Here is a 21,164-nt window from a genome sequence, read left to right as displayed (position 1 = left end):
GAGAAAGAAAGAAAGAGAGAAAAAGAGAGAAAGAGAGAGAGAATTAGAGAGCATACTTAAATTGACACAGGACACCGGATAAGACAGGAGAAATACTCCAGATATAACAGCCCCCCGACACATGAACTACTGCAGCATAAATAGTGGAGGCTGAGACAGGAGGGGTCAGGAGACACTGTGGCCCCGTCCGACGATACCTCCGGTACCCCCCGCCCGAGAACACCATCCCAACCGTGAAGCATGGGAGTGGCAGCATCATGTTGTGGGGGTGCTTTGCTGCAGGAGGGACTGGTGCACTTCACAAAATAGATGGCATCATGAGGATGGAAAATTATGTGGATATATTGAAGCAACATATCAAGACATCAGTCAGGAAGTTAAAGCATGGTCGCAAATGGGTCTTACAAATGGACAATGACCCCAAGCATACTTCCAAAGTTGTGGCAAAATGGCTTAAAAACCTGTTTGGGAAAGGCATGCCGCTAGCGGGACACCTCGTCAACATCCGGTGAAATTGCAGAGCGCCAAATTCAAATGACAGTATTATAAATATTTAACTTTCATTAAATCACAAGTGTAATACATCAAAATACAGCTTAACTCCTTGTTAATCCATTTTAAAAAGGCTTTACGGCGAAAGCAAACCATGCAATTATCTGAGGACAGCGCCCAGCACACAAAACCATACAAACAATTTCCAGCCAAGTAGATTAGTCACAAAAGTCAGAAATAGCAATACAATTAATCACTTACCTTTGATGATCTTCATATGGTTGCACTCACAAGTCTCCATGTTTGTTTTGTTCGATAAAGTCCCTCTTTATGTCCAAAAACCTTTTGTTGACTCGTTTTGTTCAGTATTCCATTGGCTCAAAGGCGGTCACAACAGGCAGACCAAAAATCCAAATAGTACCAGTAAAGTTCGTAGAAACATGTCAAACGATGTTAATAATCAATTCTCAGGTTGTTCTTCGTCTAAATAATCAATAATATTTATACCGGACAATAGCGTCGTCAATATAAAGGAAAAACAACGAAAGGCGAGCGCGCACCAAACAGCTATGGGACTTTCCTCTGTCCACTCATTCAAAGTAGTCATTCTCCCTCATTTTTCAGAATAAAAGCCTGAAACAATGTCTAAAGACTGTTCACATCTAGTGGAAGCCATAAGGAAAGCAATCTGGGTCATATCCCTTTCAATGGAAAAACACCCATTTCAAAATAATGGCACTTCCTGGATGGATTTTCCTCAGGTTTTCACCTGCCATATCAGTTCTGTTATACTCACAGACAATTTTTTAACAGTTTTGGAAACTTTAGAGTGTGTCCTATCCAAATACACTACATTATATGCATATCCTAGCTTCTGGGCCTGAGTAACAGGCAGTTTACTTTGGGCACGCTTTTCATCCGGAGGTGAAAATACTGCCCCCTTTCCCAAGCAGATTTTAAGGACAACAAAGTCAAGGTATTGGAGTGGCCACCACAAAGCCCTGACCTCAATCCTATAGAAAATGTGTGGGCAGAACGGAAAAAGCGTGTGCGAGCAAGGAGGCCTACAAACCTGACTCAGTTACACCAGCTCTGTCACGCCCTGACCAGAGTTTGCTTTGTATGTTTTATGTTTTGGTTGGTCAGGGTGTGATCTGTGTGGGCATTCTATGTTGTTTGTCTGGTTTGTCTATTTCTGTGTTTGGCCTGATATGGTTCTCAATCAGAGACAGGTGTTTTGCGTTGTCTCTGATTGGGAACCATATTTAGGTAGCCTGTTTTGTAGTGTGTTTTGTGGGTGATTGTTCCTGTTAGTGTGTTCCTGTTTTGTCTGTGTTCACTAGTTCGGGACTGTAGCTTCGTTGGTTTTCATCTGTTTATTGTTTTGTTCTAAAGCAGCGTGGTAACCAAGCAGCGTGGTAACAGGCAGCGGCAGCAGGAGCAGCGCGAGAAGGAGGAATGGACATGGGAAGACGAGTTGGACGGTAAAGGACCCTGGGCAGAGCCAGGCGAATATTATCCCCCCAAGGCAGAGCTGGAGGCAGCGAAAGCAGAGAGGCGTCATTATGAGGAGCTAGCTCGGCAGCGCGGCTGGAAGCCTGAGAGGCAGCCCCAAAAATTTATTGGGGGGGGAACACGGGGAGTGTGGCAGAGTCAGGAGTCAGACCTGAGCCAACTCCCCCTGCTTACCGTAAGGAGCCAAGGATGGAACCAGAGCCGGTCAGGGCGGTATTGGAGGTGAGCGAAGCAGAGACAGTAAAGGAGTTAATGGGGAGATTGGAGGAGAGAGTTATGAGGGAGGTGCTGGTTTGGGTCATAAGGCACGACATCTGCCCGACGGAGCGTGTCGGGGATTTGATGTCACCTGAGTCAGCTCTCCATACTCGTCCTGAGGTGCGTGCTAGCCGTCTGGTGAAGACTGTGCCAGCCCCACGCACCAGGCCTCCTGTGCGCTTCCCTAGCCCTGCACGTCCTGTGCCACCTCCTCGCAGCAGCCCTCCACCACGTACCAGGGCTCCAGTTCCAGCCCCCAGCACTCGCCCTGAGGTACGTGTGCGTCTCCAGAGTCCAGTACACCCTGTTCCTCCTCTCCGCACTCGCCCAGTGGTGTGTGTTCCTAGCCCGGTACCACCAGTTCTGGCACCACGCACCAGGCCTACTGCGCCCCTCCAGAGCCCTGTACGCACTGTTCCCCGCACTCGCCCTGAGGTGCGTGCCCTCAGCCCGCTACCGCCGGTACTACGCACCAGGCTTATAGTGCGCCTCGAGAGTCCAGTGTGCCCTGTTCCTCCTCCCCGCACTCGCCCAGTGGTGCGTGCCCCCAGTCCGGTACCACCAGTTCCGGCACCACGCACCAGGCCTACTGTGCGCATCCATGGTCCAGTATGCCCTGTTCCTGCTCCCCACACTAGCCTTGAGGTGCGTGTCCCCAGCCCAGTACCAACCAGTTCTGGCACCACGCACCAGGCCTACAGTGCGCCTCGGCAAGCCTGAGCTGCCCGTCTGTCCAGCGCCGCCTGAGCTGCCCGTCTGTCCAGCGCCGCCTGAGCTGCCCGTCTGTCCAGCGCCGCCTGAGCTGCCCGTCTGTCCAGCGCCGCCTGAGCTGCCCGTCTGTCCAGCGCCGCCTGAGCTGCCCGTCTGTCCAGCGCCGCCTGAGCTGCCCGTCTGTCCAGCGCCGCCTGAGCTGCCCGTCTGTCCATCGCCGCCTGAGCTGCCTGTCTGTCCAGCGCCGCCTGAGCCGCCCGTCTGTCCAGCGCCGCCTGAGCCGCCCGTCTGTCCTGAGCCGTCAGAGCCGCCCGTCTGTCCTGAGCTGCTAGAGCCGTCCGTCAGTCAGGAGCCGCTAGAGCCGCCCGCCAGTCAGGAGCCGCCAGAGCCGCCCGCCAGTCAGGAGACGCCAGAGCCGCCCGCCAGTCAGGAGCCGCCAGAGCCGCCCGCCAGTCAGGAGCCGCCAGAGCCGCCCGCCAGTCAGGAGCCGCCAGAGCCGCCCGCCAGTCAGGAGCCGCCAGAGCCGCCCGCCAGTCAGGAGCCGCCAGAGCCGCCCGCCAGTCATGAGCTGCCCCTCAGTCATGAGCTGCCCCTCAGTCATGAGCGCTAACACTTACTTATACTCAGGCAGACCGACCCCAGAAATTACTTTTTCTACAAGGGGTCACAAGCTCACTACCCAGCAGCTCCATAAGTTCACCGATGAAAGCCGTTACAAGCTCTGTCAGGAGGAATGAGACAAAATTCAGCCAACTTATTGTGGGAAGCTTGTGGAAGGCTACCCGAAACGTTTGACCCAAGTTAAACAATTTAAAGGCAATGCTACCAAATACTAATTGAGTATATGTAAACTTCTGACCCACTGGGAATGTGATGAAAGAAATAAAAGCTGAAATAAATCATTCCCTCTACTATTATTCTGACATTTGAAATTCTTAAAATAAAGTGGTGATCCTAACTGACCTAAGACAAGGACATGTTACTCGGATAAAATGTCAGGAATTGTGAAAAACTGAGTGTAAATGTATTTGGCTAAGGTGTATGTAAACTTCCGACTTCAACTGTATATAATATAGCCTTGTTATTGTTATTTTATTGTGTTACTTTTATTTACTTTAGTCTATTTATTTATTTGTATAATTTTTTGTTGTTGAAAATATCTTCAAACTTTTTAAAAACTCTGCATTGTTGGTTAAGGGCTTGTAAGTAAGCATTTTACATTGAGGCCTGTTTTCAGCGCATTTCACAAATACAATTTGATTTTAAAGGATTTATACAACAGGTGGGTATAATCCTAAATGCCGATTGGTTAAAACCGCATTCCAGACAGTGTCTATTCCACAACTTACCACTGGATAAATCTATGACGTTAAAATGCATATTTACTCTGTGCCATTTGACTGCGCAATCCACTGTCTCATCAGCCCAGTCAGGCAATTTATGAACTTGATCTCCACTGTAAAAAGCATTTAGACATTATCTCATATGTCTTTTAGACTAACATTTTGTTTTCAACAGCGGAGATGTGTAGAGATAGAGATAAACAGATCAGGGAGACATACATAGAGAGACAGAGAGATTTCATTAAAAGGTAAATACAATTTTATTTTAAACCCCGTTTTATTTTTTCTAAATCTTTAGTACAGGCATTAAAACATATTACAATTCTTAAAGTTAACTATGAATGTATAGCCATCACGTTTTTTTTCTCCCAAAAAATGTATATAAATGATACATATTATTAACACATAATACTACACTTTAATACACATTAAATGTTTATATGTATAATTATTTTTTGTTATAGGAAAGACAGTTTTTAAAATGTATTTTGTTCATGAAAGTAAGGTTTTGCTCAGGGATCTCTCTCGGCAGACAGACAGACAGACACCTCTTGGAGGAGAGATTTCATTAATTGAATGTAAATTATTTTTAAAACCCTTTTATTTTCTTAAAAATATTTAGTAAATAAATGCATACATATTACAATTATTATTTTGTTGTAGGAAAGATTCTAAATATATTTTGTTCATAGAAATAATGTTTTCAGTACGTTTCTCTCTGGTTGTTGTAACGGTCGTCTTTAGGTGAGAGATTGGACCAAGGCGCAGCGGGTGATGAATACATAATGATTTATTTAAACAAAGACGAAACACGAAGAACACTTGAGAAATTACAAAATAATAAACGAAGTCAACAGACCTGAACAAACGAACTTACAATATACGAAGAACGCACGAACAGGAACAGACTACATACACGAACGAAAACGAAACAGTCCCGTGTGGTGCGACATACACAGACACGGAAGACAACCACCCACAACAAACAATGTGAAACAACCTACCTATATATGGTTCTCAATCGGAGGAAACGTCAAACACCTGCCTCTGATTGAGAACCATACCAGGTCAATTAACAATGACACTTAACATAGAACAAAAAACACAGACTGCCCACCCAGCTCACGTCCTGACCCACTAAACATAACTATACAAAAGGAAAACAAGGTCAGGAACGTGACAGTTGTAACCTGACACACCCACACACACACCAACTTGATAAGAGACAGAGGGCCAGACGAATAGAGATTTCAATCATTAAAGGTAAATTATTTTTAAAACTCCTTATTTTCTTCAAAAATGTTAATACCGAAAGGCATACATATAATTTTCACCAAGTCTGCTGCCTCAGATTGTATGATGACAATTTGCATATACTCCAGAATGTTATGAAGAGTGATCAGATGAATTGCAATTAATTGCAAAGTCCCTCTTTGCCATGCAAATGAACTGAATTCCCCAAAAACATTTCCACTGCATTTCAGCCCTGCCACAAAAGGACCAGCTGACATCATGTCAGTGATTCTCTCGTTAACACAGGTGTGAGTGTTGACAAGGACAAGGCTGGAGATCACTCTGTCATGCTGATTGAGTTTGAATAACAGACTAGAAGCTTCAAAAGGAGGGTGGTGCTTGGAATCATTGTTCTTCCTCTGTCAACCATGGTTACCTGCAAGGAAACACGTGCCGTCATCATTGCTTTGCACAAAAAGGGCTTCACAGGCAAGGATATTGCTGCCAGTAAGATTGCACCTAAATCAACCATTTATCGGATCATCAAGAACTTCCAGGAGAGCAGTTCAATTGTTATGAAGAAGGCTTTAGGGTCCCCAAGAAAGTCCAGCAAGCGCCAGGACCATCTCCTAAAGTTGATTCAGCTGCGGGATCGGGGCACTACCAGTACAGAGCTTGCTCAGGAATGGCAACAGGCAGGTGTGAGTGCATCTGCACGCACAGCGAGGCAAATACTTTTGGAGGATGGCCTGGTGTCAAGAAGGGCAGCAAAGAAGCCGCTTCTCTCCAGGAAAAACATCAGGGACAGACTGATATTCTGCAAAAGGTACAGGGATTGGACTTCTGAGGACTGGGGTAAAGTCATTTTCTCTGATGAATCCCCTTTCCGATTGTTTGGGGCATCCGGAAAAAAGCTTGTCCGGAGAAGACAAGGTGAGCGCTACCATCAGTCCTGTGTCATGCCAACAGTAAAGCATCCTGAGACCATTCATGTGTGGGGTTGCTTCTCAGCCAAGAGAGTGGGTTCACTCACAATTTTGCCTAAGAACACAGCCGTGAATAAAGAATGGTACCAACACATCCTCCGAGAGCAACTTCTCCCAACCATCCAGGAACAGTTTGGTGACGAACAATGCCTTTTCCAGCATGATGGAGCACCTTGCCATAAGGCAAAAGTGATAACTAAGTGACTCAGGGAACAAAACATCAATATTTTGGGTCCATGGCCAGGAAACTCCCCAGACCTTAATCCCATTGAGAACTTGTGGTCAATCCTCAAGAGGTGGGTGGACAAACAAAACCCCACAAATTCTGACAAATTCCAAGCATTGATTATGCAAGAATGGGCTGCCATCAGTAAGGATGTGGCCCAGAAGTTAATTGACAGCATGCCAGGGCGGATTGCAGAGGTCTTGAAAAAGAAGGGTCAACACTGCAAATATTGACTCTTTGCATCAACTTCATGTAATTGTCAATAAAAGCCTTTGACACTTATGAAATGCTTGTAATTATACTTCACTTTTCCATAGTAACATCTGAGAAAAATATCTAAAGACAATGAAGCAGCAAACTTTGTGGAAATTAATATTTGTGTCATTCTCAAAACTTTTGGCCACGACTGTACATAAGGGGTACCCCCAAACAACATTTTTTTTTAGAGGATGTCCGTTGGGAAGGTCCAAGGATGTCTGGCGCCCGAAGATGGAATGTACGTTGTATGTCTCTGTCAATTACGCCATCCTCTTTTGAATGGGTTATTGTAAAGATGGTCCCATTTTAATGCTTACCTAAATAACCTTTTACTTCAGTGGGCTAAATCAGGGGCGCACAGAGTGTTTCTTGTTAATCTTAAACAAATGTTTTAAGACGTTTTATGCAACCGGGCCCCTAAGCAATATAAGTTATATGTCAATAAAGAGTAGTTACTCTCACCCAATTGTCATACTTGAGTAAAAGTAAAGATACTGTCAGGGTTTTCGCTGCTGGTCATTCGAGTCAAGTGCAGGAGGGCAGAGAATAGGTGATCAGGCGACTTCATTAGCCAAGAGCAACAAACAGACGGGCGCAAACAGCTACAACTCAAGCCAACCAGCAAAAGTGACAAGCGCAAAATACAGTCAATAATATAACAATAAGGTTAACCAATAATTCCCCAAATAGGGTACAGGCAATGCCCAGGGTGAAAAACCAGACTGGTGCGATACAACAAACACAAAACAATTTCACACAAAGACATGGGGGGGAACAGAGGAATATATATATGCAGTGTGATTAGGGAATGTAAACCAGGTGTGCGGGGAACAAGACAAAACAAATGGAACAATGAAAAATGGAGCGGCGATGGCTAGCAGGCCGCTGACGTCGACCGCCCGAATGCAGCCCGAACAAGGAGGGAAGATGAGTTCGGCGGAAGTCGTGACAGATACCTTAATAGAAAATGACTTAAGTAAAAGTGAAAGTCACCTAGTAAAATACTACTTGAGTAAAAGGCTAAAATATTTGGTTTTAAATATACTTAAGTATCAAAAGTAAAAGTATGAATCATTTCAAATTCTTCACATTAAGCAAACCAGACAGCACAGCTTTTTTATTTTTTTATTTACGGATAGCCAGGGGCACACCAACACTTAGACATAATTTACAATGACATATGAAGCATATGTGTTTAGTGAGTCCACCAGATCAGAGGCAGTAGGCATGACCGGGGATATTCTCTTGATACAGTACGTGTGTGAATTGGAAAATGTAACAAGTACTTTTGGGTGTCAGGGAAAATGTATGGAGTAAATAGTTGGGGAGACCAGTGATGGCTGTAACACTTCTCAACTTTCTGTCAGTTTCTCAGAGATTGTTTATGGTAGTGTATTCAAAACTTGATACAAACAACCTACATTTGTCCTTTACAAATTGGTGTGGTTATTATGTAAATCAAACTGCATGTCACGATCGTCTTGATAAGAGAGAGAGGACCAAGGCACAGCGCGTGAAAAATACATCTTCTTTTAATGAAGGAAAAAACAAATACTTACAAAATGACCAAAACAACCGATCGTGAAGCTAAGAAACATAAGTGCTGACACTAAACACTTAGACATAGACAATCTCCCACAATCACCTAAAGCCTATGGCTGCCTTAAATATGGCTCCCAATCAGAGACAACAATAACCAGCTGTCTCTGATTGAGAACCAAACCAGGCAACCATAGACTTTCCTAGAACTCTCTCCTGAACACAACCCCATACACTATTCAACACCCCCTAAACAATACACACACCCTAAACTAGACAAAACACACAAACTTCCCATGTCACACCCTGACCTAACTAAAATAATAAAGAAAACAAAGAATACTAAGGCCAGGGCGTGACACTGCAAATGCATGGTGTGGTCATAAATACAAGGAGTGGTCTGGGTTAGTTGTAACAGTGCTTGGGGTGAATTGTAACAGATTGAAAAAGTGCATAAATCATGACATGCAACTAATTATTGAATGCCTTTATTGAGACCATTAGAGCAACATTGCCATGTTTATTTGGCAGAAATAATAATACATATAAATAATAAAATGTTTATTATTTAACCCTCCACTAAATTATCTTTCTCAACTAAACATCAATTAGGCTAAACTAAACACCTGAACATCTTTGGTGTGTGTGTGTGTGTGTGTGTGACTGAATGTTGGACACTTAATCAGTAAAGGTGGCCTGAAAGGCAGCTGGAGAGGTGGCCTGGAAGGCAGCTGGAGAGGTGGCCTGAAAGGCAGCTGGAGAGGTGACCTGGGAGACAGTAGGAGAGATGTTCTGGAAGGCAGCTGGAGAGGTGGCCTGGAAGGCAGCTGGAGAGGTGGCCTGGAAGGCAGTTGGAGAGCTGGCCTGGAAGGCAGCTGGAGAGCTGGCCTGGAAGGCAGCTGGAGAGCTGGCCTGGAAGGCAGCTGGAGAGGTGGCCTGGAAGGCAGCTGGAGAGGTGGCCTGGAAGGCAGTTGGAGAGGTGGCTTGAAAGGCAGCTGGAGAGCTGGCCTGGAAGGCAGTTGGAGAGGTGGCCTGGAAGGCAGCTGGAGAGGTGGCCTGGAAGGCAGCTGGAGAGGTGAACTGGAAGGCAGCTGGAGAGGTGAATTGGAAGGCAGCTGGAGAGCTGGCCTGGAAGGCAGCTGGAGAGGTGAACTGGAAGGCAGCTGGAGAGCTGGCTTGAAAGGCAGCTGGAGAGGTGGCCTGGAAGGCAGCTGGAGAGGTGGCCTGGAAGGCAGTTGGAGAGGTGGCCTGGAAGGCAGCTGGAGAGGTGGCCTGGAAGGCAGCTGGAGAGGTGGCCTGGAAGGCAGCTGGAGAGGTGGCCTGGAAGGCAGTTGGAGAGGTAGCCAGGAAGGCAGTTGGAGGTGACATGGGAGGCAGCTGGATAGCTGGGCTGGGAGGCATCCGGAGAGGTGGCCTGGATAGCAGTGGGCATAAATCATCTGCCCTCAAGAGATACTCTGATAACTTCTGCTCCTGCTCATCAATGAAGACCCTATTTCCACTACGGGAGCCTACAAGCTCTCTCGACCCCTTCTCCAGTAGCTTCTTCTCTCTTTGCAGAATCTGCACAGCATCACATGACATATACCATACAACTTTGCAACTGATCTGATTGATTTCCACTGCTCCGTTACATAATTTGATGCTCTTTTCAAAGTGTGGAGAGGTACTCCCCTGTCTGTCTTTCTTTTCCATGATCTAGGCATGCTGAAAGTAAAAGAAAACATGTACCGAAAATATCCAGTTGTTACAACTAACCCTGACCCTTCCAGCCATTAGCTAGCTTCCATTTGAGCTAAAATTTTAAAACTTTAGCATTGCTAACTTGCATCAAATATATCTACACAGACTGGTTAAAAACATGATATAAGTTTGGTGAATGGAACAATAAAGCACTTTATGCATTACAAAAACAATTTTTTTCAAAATAATTACTTTCTTACCTCAAAATCAGATTTCTGTCAATAGAATCTGCAGAGGTAATCACAAGGACTTTTTCACATGAGGGTTCAGGACTAAACTGAGCATGTGCACAGGGAATCATATGATTCTACCTCGCTTCTGATTGGAGGAATTGCAAGGGTTACAACTGTCCCGTGTTACAACCATCCCCAGTCTCCTCTACATTATTTACTTTACGAATGTAGTGAAGTAAAAGTATAATTTGACAAAAATATAAATAGTAAAGTAAAGTACAGAAACCCCCCCCCCCAAAAAAACTTAAGTAGTACTTTAAAGTATTTTTTACTTAAGTACTTTACACCACTGGTTACTCTAAGGATGTCTAACCTCAGACATGGCTATAACAACTAACCCACATACCATTAAAACCCTTTACACAGACATATGGAATTTGTTGTGAAGTATTGATATATTAATGAAGGTACAGTTAAATATGATTTACTGGAATGTGATGAGGAACTCTGGATAAGCCTGCACATCATTGAAGATCACAAACATGGTTGGATTGGAGGTGTTGTCTGTGACACTGTCATACAAATCGTCATCCTTCCCTGAAGCTTTGGCAGGAGGAACGATCAAGCCTTCTTGTCCCAGAGTGTAGTCTCCAACAAGAACCCTGGCCAGGTACATGCACTTGATGCCCTGTGCATCAGCTTTAGAATAAACTTTTGCTGAATAACTGGAGTCCACAGCAAAGTATGATCCATCGCCAATAGCCGCACCTGGACGAAAAACATTGTACTTAAAGAGTTAAAAAAAAATGTATAACAATGATACCCAGTTGATCAGATTGATTTATGTCTCAACATCAAGCTCCTCCTCCCTTAGGAAGAGGTCTCAACATAACAGTAAAGAATATTGGTCATCAGACATGTTTCCATGAGACCATTCTCATACCATGTGCTCCAGCGTAGCTGCGATTGAAGCCATGGCTGTTGATCTGGGTGATGGAGTTGGAACTGGTGCCATGGAAGAGCAGTTTCTCGTTGTTTGTGTGCTTGTTCTTCTCCTCCAGGAGGTTCTTTCTTATCTGGTAGCTCTTCCACAGTGAATCGTTCTGGACTCGTTCAATCTTCGAATAGCAAACAAAACACATGTAGAAATCAACAGTGATTTATTTATTACTGAAGTGCAATCCCACCTAGCTAAATATGTATCGAACAGCAAAGGAATAGGAATTACACATTTCACTGGTTCCAGGAATTACAGTTCCATTCTTTAAAAAAAATCCACAAATCTGTTGCCTTTAATGTATTTTTTTTTTTTTAAATGATAGTTGAGGGATTTCTAACATCAATGTTGCAAAATGTGAGGCTTTCATATAATGTCATCATAGAAAATCAGTCTATTGTGGAATGCAAATGAAATTCAGGTATACATTTTCACAAACATACTGTAATGATGGTGTCAGTGAGCAAAGTCTTCCGAAATTCCTTCTCCACTTCATTGTATTCCTTGGATCCTGGAGTTAGTGGAACCAGCATTAAGAGGGAGCCCTTCATGTCATCCCAGTGTGCAGGTAGAAACGCAGATGTATCGTCTAGACAAAACACAGTAGAGTTTGGCATTTAGGTGTCAATTAATTCCGCAATAAGTATTGTCATTAAAAAGATTCACAACTTTAAATGCATATTGATGACATACTCAGTTCCATGACATGTGCTGCAGCAGTAGGCCTAACCGCAGAAAAACATCGCTAGAACGACACGTTACGTTTTTTTTATCTTATTTTTTTACCTAAAAAATTGTCTTCTGATGTGAGGTAAGCATTGACCTGCACTCAGAAACTCTATTTTAGTTGTTTATCTATGAATAATTGCAATATTGAGAGATAAAAACAGATAAAAATAGTTAAAACAGAGAAAACAAAATTATATAAAATACAAGAGAATTGTATGGGTCCTGTCATGCCAAATACTGCTTATTGACCATTATTTTACCAGGTATATTGACAGAAAACATCTCTTGTACACCAAGAACCCGGGGACGAGTTGTAGGGTAGAGGATACGAGAAGAATGTGCCTATATTAAAGCTATAAAGTAGCTATTGTGATAAAAATTATTGGAGACCCCTGATATACTGTATGCATCCACAAAATTACACAAAAAATGTGTTCTTAAAAATAACACATTCTTTTATATTTAATATCACCGTTCTCCATACTTTCATTTTAATGCAGTCTAGACAGATGAGTTTTTATTATGGATGGACCCACCTTTCAGGTCTTTTCTCAGTAACTCAATTTCTCTTCTGCCCCCAATCTTGACAGCTCTCTTGTGGGCTACATTTGCCTCATAATCCTTATTGTTGATCTTGATTGTCACTTTGCTGTTGTCTCTCACAGCCTCCTCCAGGATGTAGTTGGTGAACATGTCAAAAGACACCATTGTCCCACTGTGGTCTTTGTACTGCCACTCCACCAGGCTGCTCACCAGGAAAGCTGCCTGTCTGCGGTTCTCTGCCCTCTCCTGGTCCAGGACCATGTTGCTGATGAGGCCGTCTGCTGTAAGCACATCGCGGCTCAGGCCCTCCAGGCGGATCAGGGAGTCGGGGCCCTTCTTCTCCAGGCGTATCCTGACCGTCAGCTCCCTCTGCATGGCCTGCAGCTTCTCTACATCCCCCTGGCTCAGCTGGCTGATGTACGGGTTCTTGATGGTTTTCTCAGTTTGCTCCTTCACTATGAGGTTTTTAACCCAGTCCCGGGCACGGCTCACAGCCTGGGGGCTCTCTGCACACAGCTGGAACACGGTTGGGGCAAACTCCTCTCCCTCCATGACAAAGTTCTCACGGGCAGAGCGCTCATCACTGGGTCCCATAAAGTAGGTTGTCACTGTATCTATGAAGAAAGAGCACACACAATATAAACTCCTTGACAAAATGTCACTTATGATTATAACAACTATATTGTATTAGTACACATTGAGCTCATATTGTCTTCTACCTCGCACACTTCCATTCTCACTGACCTTTTAGCCTGGTAAAAATGCCCTTTTCCTCCACTCCTTCTCCCACTCTCCTCTTCATGCTCTTGTGGAACTCAGTCACCATGGCAGTCTGGAATATCAGGATCTTCACACTTCTCACAAACTGTCCCTTTTTCTTCTTCACAAAGTCCACCACTGCGTCAATCATGGCGTCCGCAACAGCAGAGGGACTCGCCCCACCCTGGCCTGACAGACAGACAGATGGAGGCAGACAGACAATGACATGGCTATGGAGGCAAACAGAAAGACATAGATGGAGACAGAAGTACAGATAGACAATGACATGATGGAAGCAAATCTGTCCCTGAGAGTGACTAATCCCCCAAAAATATGGAAGGGAAGGAGACAAGGAAAATATTTTAAAAAGGGAAGGAGACAAGAAAAAATGGAAGGGAAGGAGAAAAGGAAAATATGAAAGGGCAGGAGACAAGAAAAGATGAAAGGAAGGAGACAAGAAAAAGATGCAAGGAAGAGAACAAAACAAGGTAAAGAGCAAGGCAAAGTATGTTTGGGGGGGAAAGCAGAAAGACGAAGAAAGAACAGGATTTTTTGAAAATTAGGCTAAGAAACGTAGCAGGTAGTCATTATGAGTAGCAGGTAGTCCCTTTCAGAGCACATGGAAGCAAAGCATATGGCCACTTTACAACCTCACGGTAGAAACAAAGAACACAACAGAACAGGCAACAAGTACAATAAAGACATGCAACTACACAAGACAGTGTATTCCAATAAAGACCATTAAAGCAGAGTACCTGTTCCAAGCGCTGGGAAGGACACTGAGGTGAACTTTCGCTCCTCACACTTCTTGAGAACATTGTACACAGTCTCTTTAATGATCTCAGGGTCATTCTGTCCCACAATGTGCATGATGTGTTTGCATGGGAGAGATCCTGCTGATGTCACGATCATCCTGCATGGTTGGAAGCTTGGGGATTTGACTGTAGAAAAGCATAAGAGGAAAGATTTAGATGTCAAGAATCTAAGTTACTAAATTGTACAATCAATGCACACCAGTGTTGTAGAACTCATGGAATAGAAACTGACTTTAGACTTTTACCAGACAGTATCAAACAGTACTGAAATGTCATCTCATTCATATCCAACATGACTACCAGTCTCCTTGACCAGTAACATGACTACAGTATATGTTGACTCAAGGACATGGATACACACCAATCTCTGAGCACTCCAACTCCACCTTCAATCCAGCTCCTTCTAAAATGGATTTGGATACACCTAAAGAAAAAAAGACATTAGTACAATATGGCTCTTTATTTTAAGTCAACAATTTAACCATTAAATAAGTTGTGTGTCTGTGGGGGTGTATGGGTGTATGGGATTTAGCTTGCTTCCTGATTGTGTAGCTGTAAACACTGTTCATTTGGATTTCTAACATTTCAGATGTGTACATGTTAAACATCCTTATAAGGTGTTCCTTAGTATTTGTCTTAGTAGCCTCATAAACATGAAACATTAGTTACTACACCTATGCTATTGTCAGAGGTACAAGTCACCTGATTTGAGGTTAAAGTCCTTATTGGAGGAGTTGACAATGACGTCAGTGGTCTCTTTGGTGATGTCTCCTGATGACACTTCAAAAGTCATGTGACCCATCTGCATGCTGTACACACCCAGAGAAGGGGATGACACCTGTCCAAAGAAGCCTGCGCCTAATGAAAATAACATGTTTAGACAAGGGGGTTCTGTGGAAACAGACACGCTCTAAAGAGGCAGCAGGGTCTCAATGGCTGAATATGTTTGTGGAGACTTTGAAGGCTGTGAATTAAGCTTACCAGAGGGCTGCTGTGATTGGCCAACATAGGATTTGGGATGTTGTGATTGGCCAACATAAGATTTGGAATGTTGTGATTGGCCGGAACCTTGTGAACTCTGCCAAGTATACCCTTGTGTCTGACCTTTGAATTCCCTGATAAAGCACTGTAAACAGTAGATATAAAAGTGTGGAGCATTTATCAAACATATCTAAGAGCACAACACACACTGACAAAGGTGCGGTTATGCAACAATACTACCTCTGTGTGATGATAAACACTGAATCCCCCTTTAAACCATTTTCCATCTTCAAACTTACATCCACAGTTTGGGTGTCGCTGGGGTGGACCACGATGGCCACCTCTTTAAGGTGTGTGGAGTTTCTTCTCTGGCTGAAGTCTTTGACCTCCTGCAGAAGAAGCTTGGACACCAGGCCCTTAGGGAATCCCATGTTCCCAGTTCCAATGGCAGGGAAAGACAGGGATGCCAGCCTATGCTTCTCTGCCTCACTCAGGCAATCTCTGATCATCGTTATCAATATCTTAAATCACAAACACATGGACAATTTTAGAAACATTTTACTAAAACCTTTCGATGCACTCCCACTCTCAATAACCAGTGCTTAATTTGAGCTGGATCCTGCCGGAATCTCTCAGATTTGACCTGGTTTGTTCCGGCACCTATTTGCCCGGATCCAGTACGTCTCACTGCATAGTTTATTAATTGTTTCACTGTTCGCATTGTATACATTCTAATAAAAGCGATCAGCGTTAAATCAAGTTGCCTCCTCGTTATTTCTCCTGCCCAACAGAAAGACCATCATGTAAAGGTGTGGGGATCCTTCATCCTTTCCTGCCACACTGATTCCAGACCTGCTCTCTTATTTGTACATAAAGGTTATGGGGAGGGAGGGTGGGGTAAGTAACTGATCTCGACACAGGTCTTGGTAGTGGTGGTCAGCTAGTGAAGAGGTCCTTGCGTAATCACATTAATCACATTAGTCGTCTCACTACTGAATTTGAATTGTGGGAGAAAAGGCAATCGAGTTTGATGAAATTTTTCAAGTCCAAAAATCTAGAGAAAGATGGTGAATTGAACCCAGAACGAGCCAAAGAACTGTCAGTGCAATAGGAGTGAGTTGCAAACTGTTCCTGATGGCAATGCCTAAGCTAGCAACGCTGCTAATCCCAACAGTTCAACATCACCACCGGCACCTCCACTAGCTAGTAGTTCTACTAGAGACTCAGACTCAGAGGGAGAGGAAGACTGAGAGCTGGGGGAGGGGGGCAGTGCATTCACATACTAAGTGCTAGGATCAGGTGCAATTTGCAGTTCAAGAACAAGCAAACACATGGGGCAGCAGGTAGCCTAGTCGTGAGAGCCCAGGGCCAGTAATCGAAAGGTTGCTGGATTGATTCCCCAAGCTGACAAGGTAAAAATATGTCGTTCTGCCCTGAACAAGTTAACCCACAACCCACTCTTCCTCGGTAGGCAGTCATTGTAAATAAGAATGTGTTCTTAACTGACTTGCCTAGTTAAATAAAGGTTACATAACCCCTGGTTTGTCATCCAGAATTCAAAGTTGGGCTGTACAACATGAAAAAAGGTAGGGAGCTTGGATCTAGAAACGACTGGAGGGATTAAACTAGTCAGAGAGGGTGGAATGTACAGTAAGTTAACATCCTAATCCTCAGATGTAAAAAACAACATAGAGCCCTCAGAAACAAGGCTTTTGAACATGTCAGAAACTAAGGTGTATTTGGTGGCAGCATGCTTTGTAGACGAGGCTAAAGGTTATAGTTAACACTCAAAATGAAAAAATAGACACGACAGCCAGTCTTCAGAACAGCGTTAGAAGGAGGCTAAAGGTCACAGCCACAGGCCCGCTTATGGCTTTGAGCAAGAAATGGACTCTCAGGAGTTAAATGGACTTGACATGGGGAGAGTCATTGCTGGAGGTTTGGAAAACTAAGGTAGGACATTTTTTTCCTTTACAAACTTGTTCTGTACTGTGAAAGTAATCTGAATATGTGCATCATATTATCAAAATGCCAGGAGGCGTATATATTCTCATATGTGTGTTCTGCTGTAGCCTACAGAGATTTATTTTATTTGAAGTTATATTCTGATAATGTGATATTTGTTCTACTGCTACATTGATGTCTTGAAAATGATATTACATTGGGGTCTTGCGAACCCCACAGCTGAGTTTGTGTGCATATGACGGGTGTTCTGCAGTGTTGTCTAATAATGTTGCTGTACATCGATGTCTAGAAAAATAGGCTATCAGAAATTTGGACTTGTGTAAGCCCTGCAGCTATACTCAAGTATGTGGGCATACTGCAGTGACGTTTAAAATGCTTTCAATTAATCAGCACCTTGGAGAGAGCAGCACCTTGGAGAGTGCTGTCCGTTTCACCAACATAGACAGTAGGCTACTTGGCTGTTTACTCTGTCTGCTGTGCTGCTACGTTGTGTTTGACACTTTTTTTCTCAATGTGTTCCAGCACCTCAGAGCCCTCCGGATACCCCCACCCCTTCCGGGACCTCCCGATTTACAAATTAAACTCTGTCAATAACTCATAGCTTACCTTCTCTGCTGAACCAGCTCCCTGGTCCCAATGGGGGCAGACAGTATGGATCACCCTCTGACATCGCAGGTCGTAACCGTCGGTGACCACAACGTCACCATAGGCCAATCTGATTGCGCGAGCCTCATCTGTGGCTGCTGATTGGAGCCCAGGACCGGCTGCCTTTAGGATAGCATTGGACACAGCACCTTTCCTCAGGTCCAAATCCTCAGAGATGGTGTTGACGATGCCCTCAGACTAGAGGTGTCAAAACAAATGACCAATCATTCATGAAGCGAGAAGGGAACAGCTACGTATTTCTTTTCAAACATAAATTATGACTTCTACAAGACAGCTGTCATTCCAGATAAAGAAGAGTAGAATGAAAGGTAAACAAATTATACATCTTATACTCTGGGTTATCTGATGTACTACTTATAATACATGTATTATACAACAATTGTTTACTTGGTGCTCTGATAACTACGGTATGTGTACTCACATATTCCTCCTGGATATTTCCCTTCCTCAGAATGATCTTCAGACCCTCTTGTGTGCGATTGGTCTGTAGGATTTCCCCACTGCCTGCCCCCTCAAACTTCCTCTCTTGGCCATACTCTCTCCTCTGCTCCTCTTGGTTTTCATGATAATTTCTTTGAGTTCCGCTTTCTCTAACTCCTCCTCCCCTATCTCCATGTCCTCCTCTACCTCTACTTCCTCCTCTACCTCCACATCCTCCTCTGCCTTCTCCTCCCCCTCTACCTCTACCTTCTGCTCCCCCTCTACCTCTACCTCTACCTTCTCCTCCCCCTCTACCTCCACCTCCACCTCTTCTGCCATGTTCCCACTGCCCATGTCCCCATGGTGACTGTCCCTGATATCCAGTTCCTTGATGTCCGTAACTATGTTGTCCTTTTCCCCGTTGTCCACTTCCCTGTTGTCCACGTCCCCGTTTTCCACTTCCCCTATGTGCACCCTGCAGAGGCATGGTCATTTTTGGGTGCAGGTCATTGAACGTTTTCTGGACAGCGCTGGCCAGGGCTCTCACAATGTTGTCATTGTTGTCCACCAGGTGAATCTCAGTCAGAGAGGTCTGACCCCTTAGGTTCTCACAGTAGTCACGCACTGCCACAGCAATGGTCTCAGTGCACAGGTTCAGAGGAAAGCCAAATATCCCAGAGCTGACGGCCGGGATGGCAACAGTTGAGCAGTTAACCTTCGCAGCCTCCCTCAGGCTCTCATTCACAGCTTGTTTCAGACGCTGTATGGCTGTTCGCTGGTCAAAGTCTGTGAACCGTGGACCAACCGCATGGACCACATACTTACAGGGCAGATTGCCTGCATCTGTCACAATGGCGTCTCCTGGTTGCAGTCGGCGGTTATTACGAACATGTTGATCACTGAGCTCCTGCAGCCGTGGACCAGCAGCCTTGAGTAGTGCTAAAGCCAGGCCTCCAATATGCTGCAGGTCTTCATTGGCTGCGTTGACTACTGCGTCCACTTTGAACTTGCAGATGTCAGCCTTACTGACGGAGACCAGGATTCCATTGGGTGTCCTCACCTCACAGCAGGATGACGGGCCAAACCCTTCCTCCCCATCTTCATCATTGCCCTCTTCTTCCTCCAGCATGTAGTCTTCCTGCAGCAGCACCACACAGCCATACTCCTTCATCGCCATAGAAAAAAACATGCTTCCCTTCTCTTGGAAGTACTTCCTTGCTCCAGGCTTCATGATGGTTAGCTCATCAGTGCAGAAGGCTGCTACCATCTTCTGAAATGACCCCTTGGCCTTCTTGACGTAGAGACGGGCTCCAGAAAGGACAATTTTGGGCCTTCTGGGGTCAAAGTCGATTTGCAGCTCATCACGCTTGGCAAAATGTTTCCAGTCCTTAGATTTGTACTCCAGGATGAATTTAACAACGGCACAGGACTTGAGACGGACAGCCTCTTTGACTCGTGAGTAGTTTTCAACAAAGACCCGTAGACTGTTGCTGACCTCTCTGACTGGGTCCAGGAAGCCAGACACAATGATTCTGTCTCTGCTCTCTGGGTGATGCTTTATTACCACCGTTCTTTTCTTTAGGGAGTTGTAGGCATCCATCAGCTTGTTGTTCAGATCCTTCCACTCAGGCTTTCTCAGCACCTCCTGGTCCTCCACCTTAAGGCTCTGCAGGGACAGGGCAGTCTTTACCCTCTGCTCTGCATCAGCCAAGGCTCTGTCTGAGCTACCAGTCAGAAGTACCTCTCCACCCTCCACTCTGTACACAGCGTTGATGCCCCGGGACGTGAACAGGTCCTGGGACATCTCCATACTGTCCACTGACCGCAGGAAGTCCAGGAGGTAAGGGTCCAGCTTCAGCTGCTTCTTATTCATCTTGAGCTCCCTCTCCAGGATCCAGTTCTTCACCTTGTACACCTCTGCAACAAGACCTGAGAGAACCAACTTCTTGGTGTCGTCTCTGTAAGAAAAACCCATCTCTGGGGCTTCGTCTGCTGCGCGCTTCCGAAGTCCTTCCTGTTGCAGGATATAGAACATGGCAGGGGACACGTCCAGCTCCTCCGAGATGCCGTCCCTCTGCCTCTCTATCCGACTCATGGCCCTCTGCATGAGGTCTTCCACCAGCCCCCGGAGTCGCTTTGTGTCTTCGGCCAGACCTGCAACTGTCAGAGACCCTTTGGAGACATCCATAGCTAGGACAGCATCCTCTTTCACCACCGAGCGGAATTCTTTCTCGACTGCCTTCCATGCTGGGGCACTTAAAAAACACTCAAACACAGCAAATTTGGCCATTATGTCACGGAAGACGATCAAGGCATTATGCTTCCATCCATCTACATGTTTGCTTGTTAGTCCTTTCTGCCTTAGCAGGGTTGGCAAAGGACTGAGTTTAACCTCAGGAGTATCCATGTCTACTTGACAGAAGTGGACCTTCATCTGGTCAGTGATGCGGGAAAACTGTCTCTTCGTGGAGAGGAATTTCCATACGGCAGAATGCACACACTCTATGAAAGGGTCAGGCATCTTCCACATTGGCCTCTCCTTTCCATACAAGGCAGTGCCCAAGGACTCGTAGTATGGATACACGTTGACTGGGACTTTGCCAATTACAAGACGTTCATTTAGAGTGGTTTGCACATCTGAAATGACATAGATAACGAACTGTCTGTTATAGCATGAACTGAGGGCAGAAACTGAATATTTCTGTAGAGGCCAAGAGACTGCTGCAGCAACAGAATAGCTACATTCAAGTATTCTTATAATAGAAATAAATAGATTACCAAATAAACAAATTGATTAACATTTATTTAATAA

At 44.8% G+C, this 21,164-nt stretch overlaps 1 protein-coding gene across 3 annotated transcripts in view; it reads right to left on the bottom strand.

Annotated features, from left to right (window-relative positions):
• Positions 1 to 8,536: 8,536 nt before the first annotated feature.
• Positions 8,537 to 21,164, bottom strand: part of LOC139552446 (protein mono-ADP-ribosyltransferase PARP14-like) — a 43,720-nt gene continuing 31,092 nt past the window's right edge. The window contains exons 6-19 of one of the 3 annotated variants that reach the window (XM_071364199.1): positions 18,354 to 20,989; positions 17,873 to 18,109; positions 15,601 to 15,822; positions 15,302 to 15,446; positions 15,023 to 15,178; positions 14,682 to 14,744; positions 14,261 to 14,446; positions 13,491 to 13,694; positions 12,740 to 13,360; positions 11,918 to 12,063; positions 11,421 to 11,595; positions 10,966 to 11,245; positions 10,205 to 10,268; positions 8,537 to 9,779 (exon numbers count right to left, since the gene is read on the bottom strand). In XM_071364199.1, coding sequence (XP_071220300.1) covers positions 9,240 to 9,779; positions 10,205 to 10,268; positions 10,966 to 11,245; positions 11,421 to 11,595; positions 11,918 to 12,063; positions 12,740 to 13,360; positions 13,491 to 13,694; positions 14,261 to 14,446; positions 14,682 to 14,744; positions 15,023 to 15,178; positions 15,302 to 15,446; positions 15,601 to 15,822; positions 17,873 to 18,109; positions 18,354 to 20,989 — 5,675 coding nt within the window. In that variant the 3' untranslated portion in view covers positions 8,537 to 9,239. Of the gene's footprint in view, positions 9,780 to 10,185; positions 10,269 to 10,504; positions 11,246 to 11,420; positions 11,596 to 11,901; positions 12,064 to 12,739; positions 13,361 to 13,490; positions 13,695 to 14,260; positions 14,447 to 14,681; positions 14,745 to 15,022; positions 15,179 to 15,301; positions 15,447 to 15,600; positions 15,823 to 17,872; positions 18,110 to 18,353; positions 20,990 to 21,164 lie in introns of those variants that run through there. The other 2 variants (XR_011670433.1, XM_071364200.1) reach the window with 2 other exon arrangements.

The sequence above is a fragment of the Salvelinus alpinus genome, chromosome 24 (assembly GCF_045679555.1).
Source record: "Salvelinus alpinus chromosome 24, SLU_Salpinus.1, whole genome shotgun sequence".
In the NCBI taxonomy this organism is placed as follows: domain Eukaryota; kingdom Metazoa; phylum Chordata; class Actinopteri; order Salmoniformes; family Salmonidae; genus Salvelinus; species Salvelinus alpinus.
Note: the sequence above shows the minus strand (reverse complement) of the source record. Positions and strands in the feature narration are given on the sequence as shown.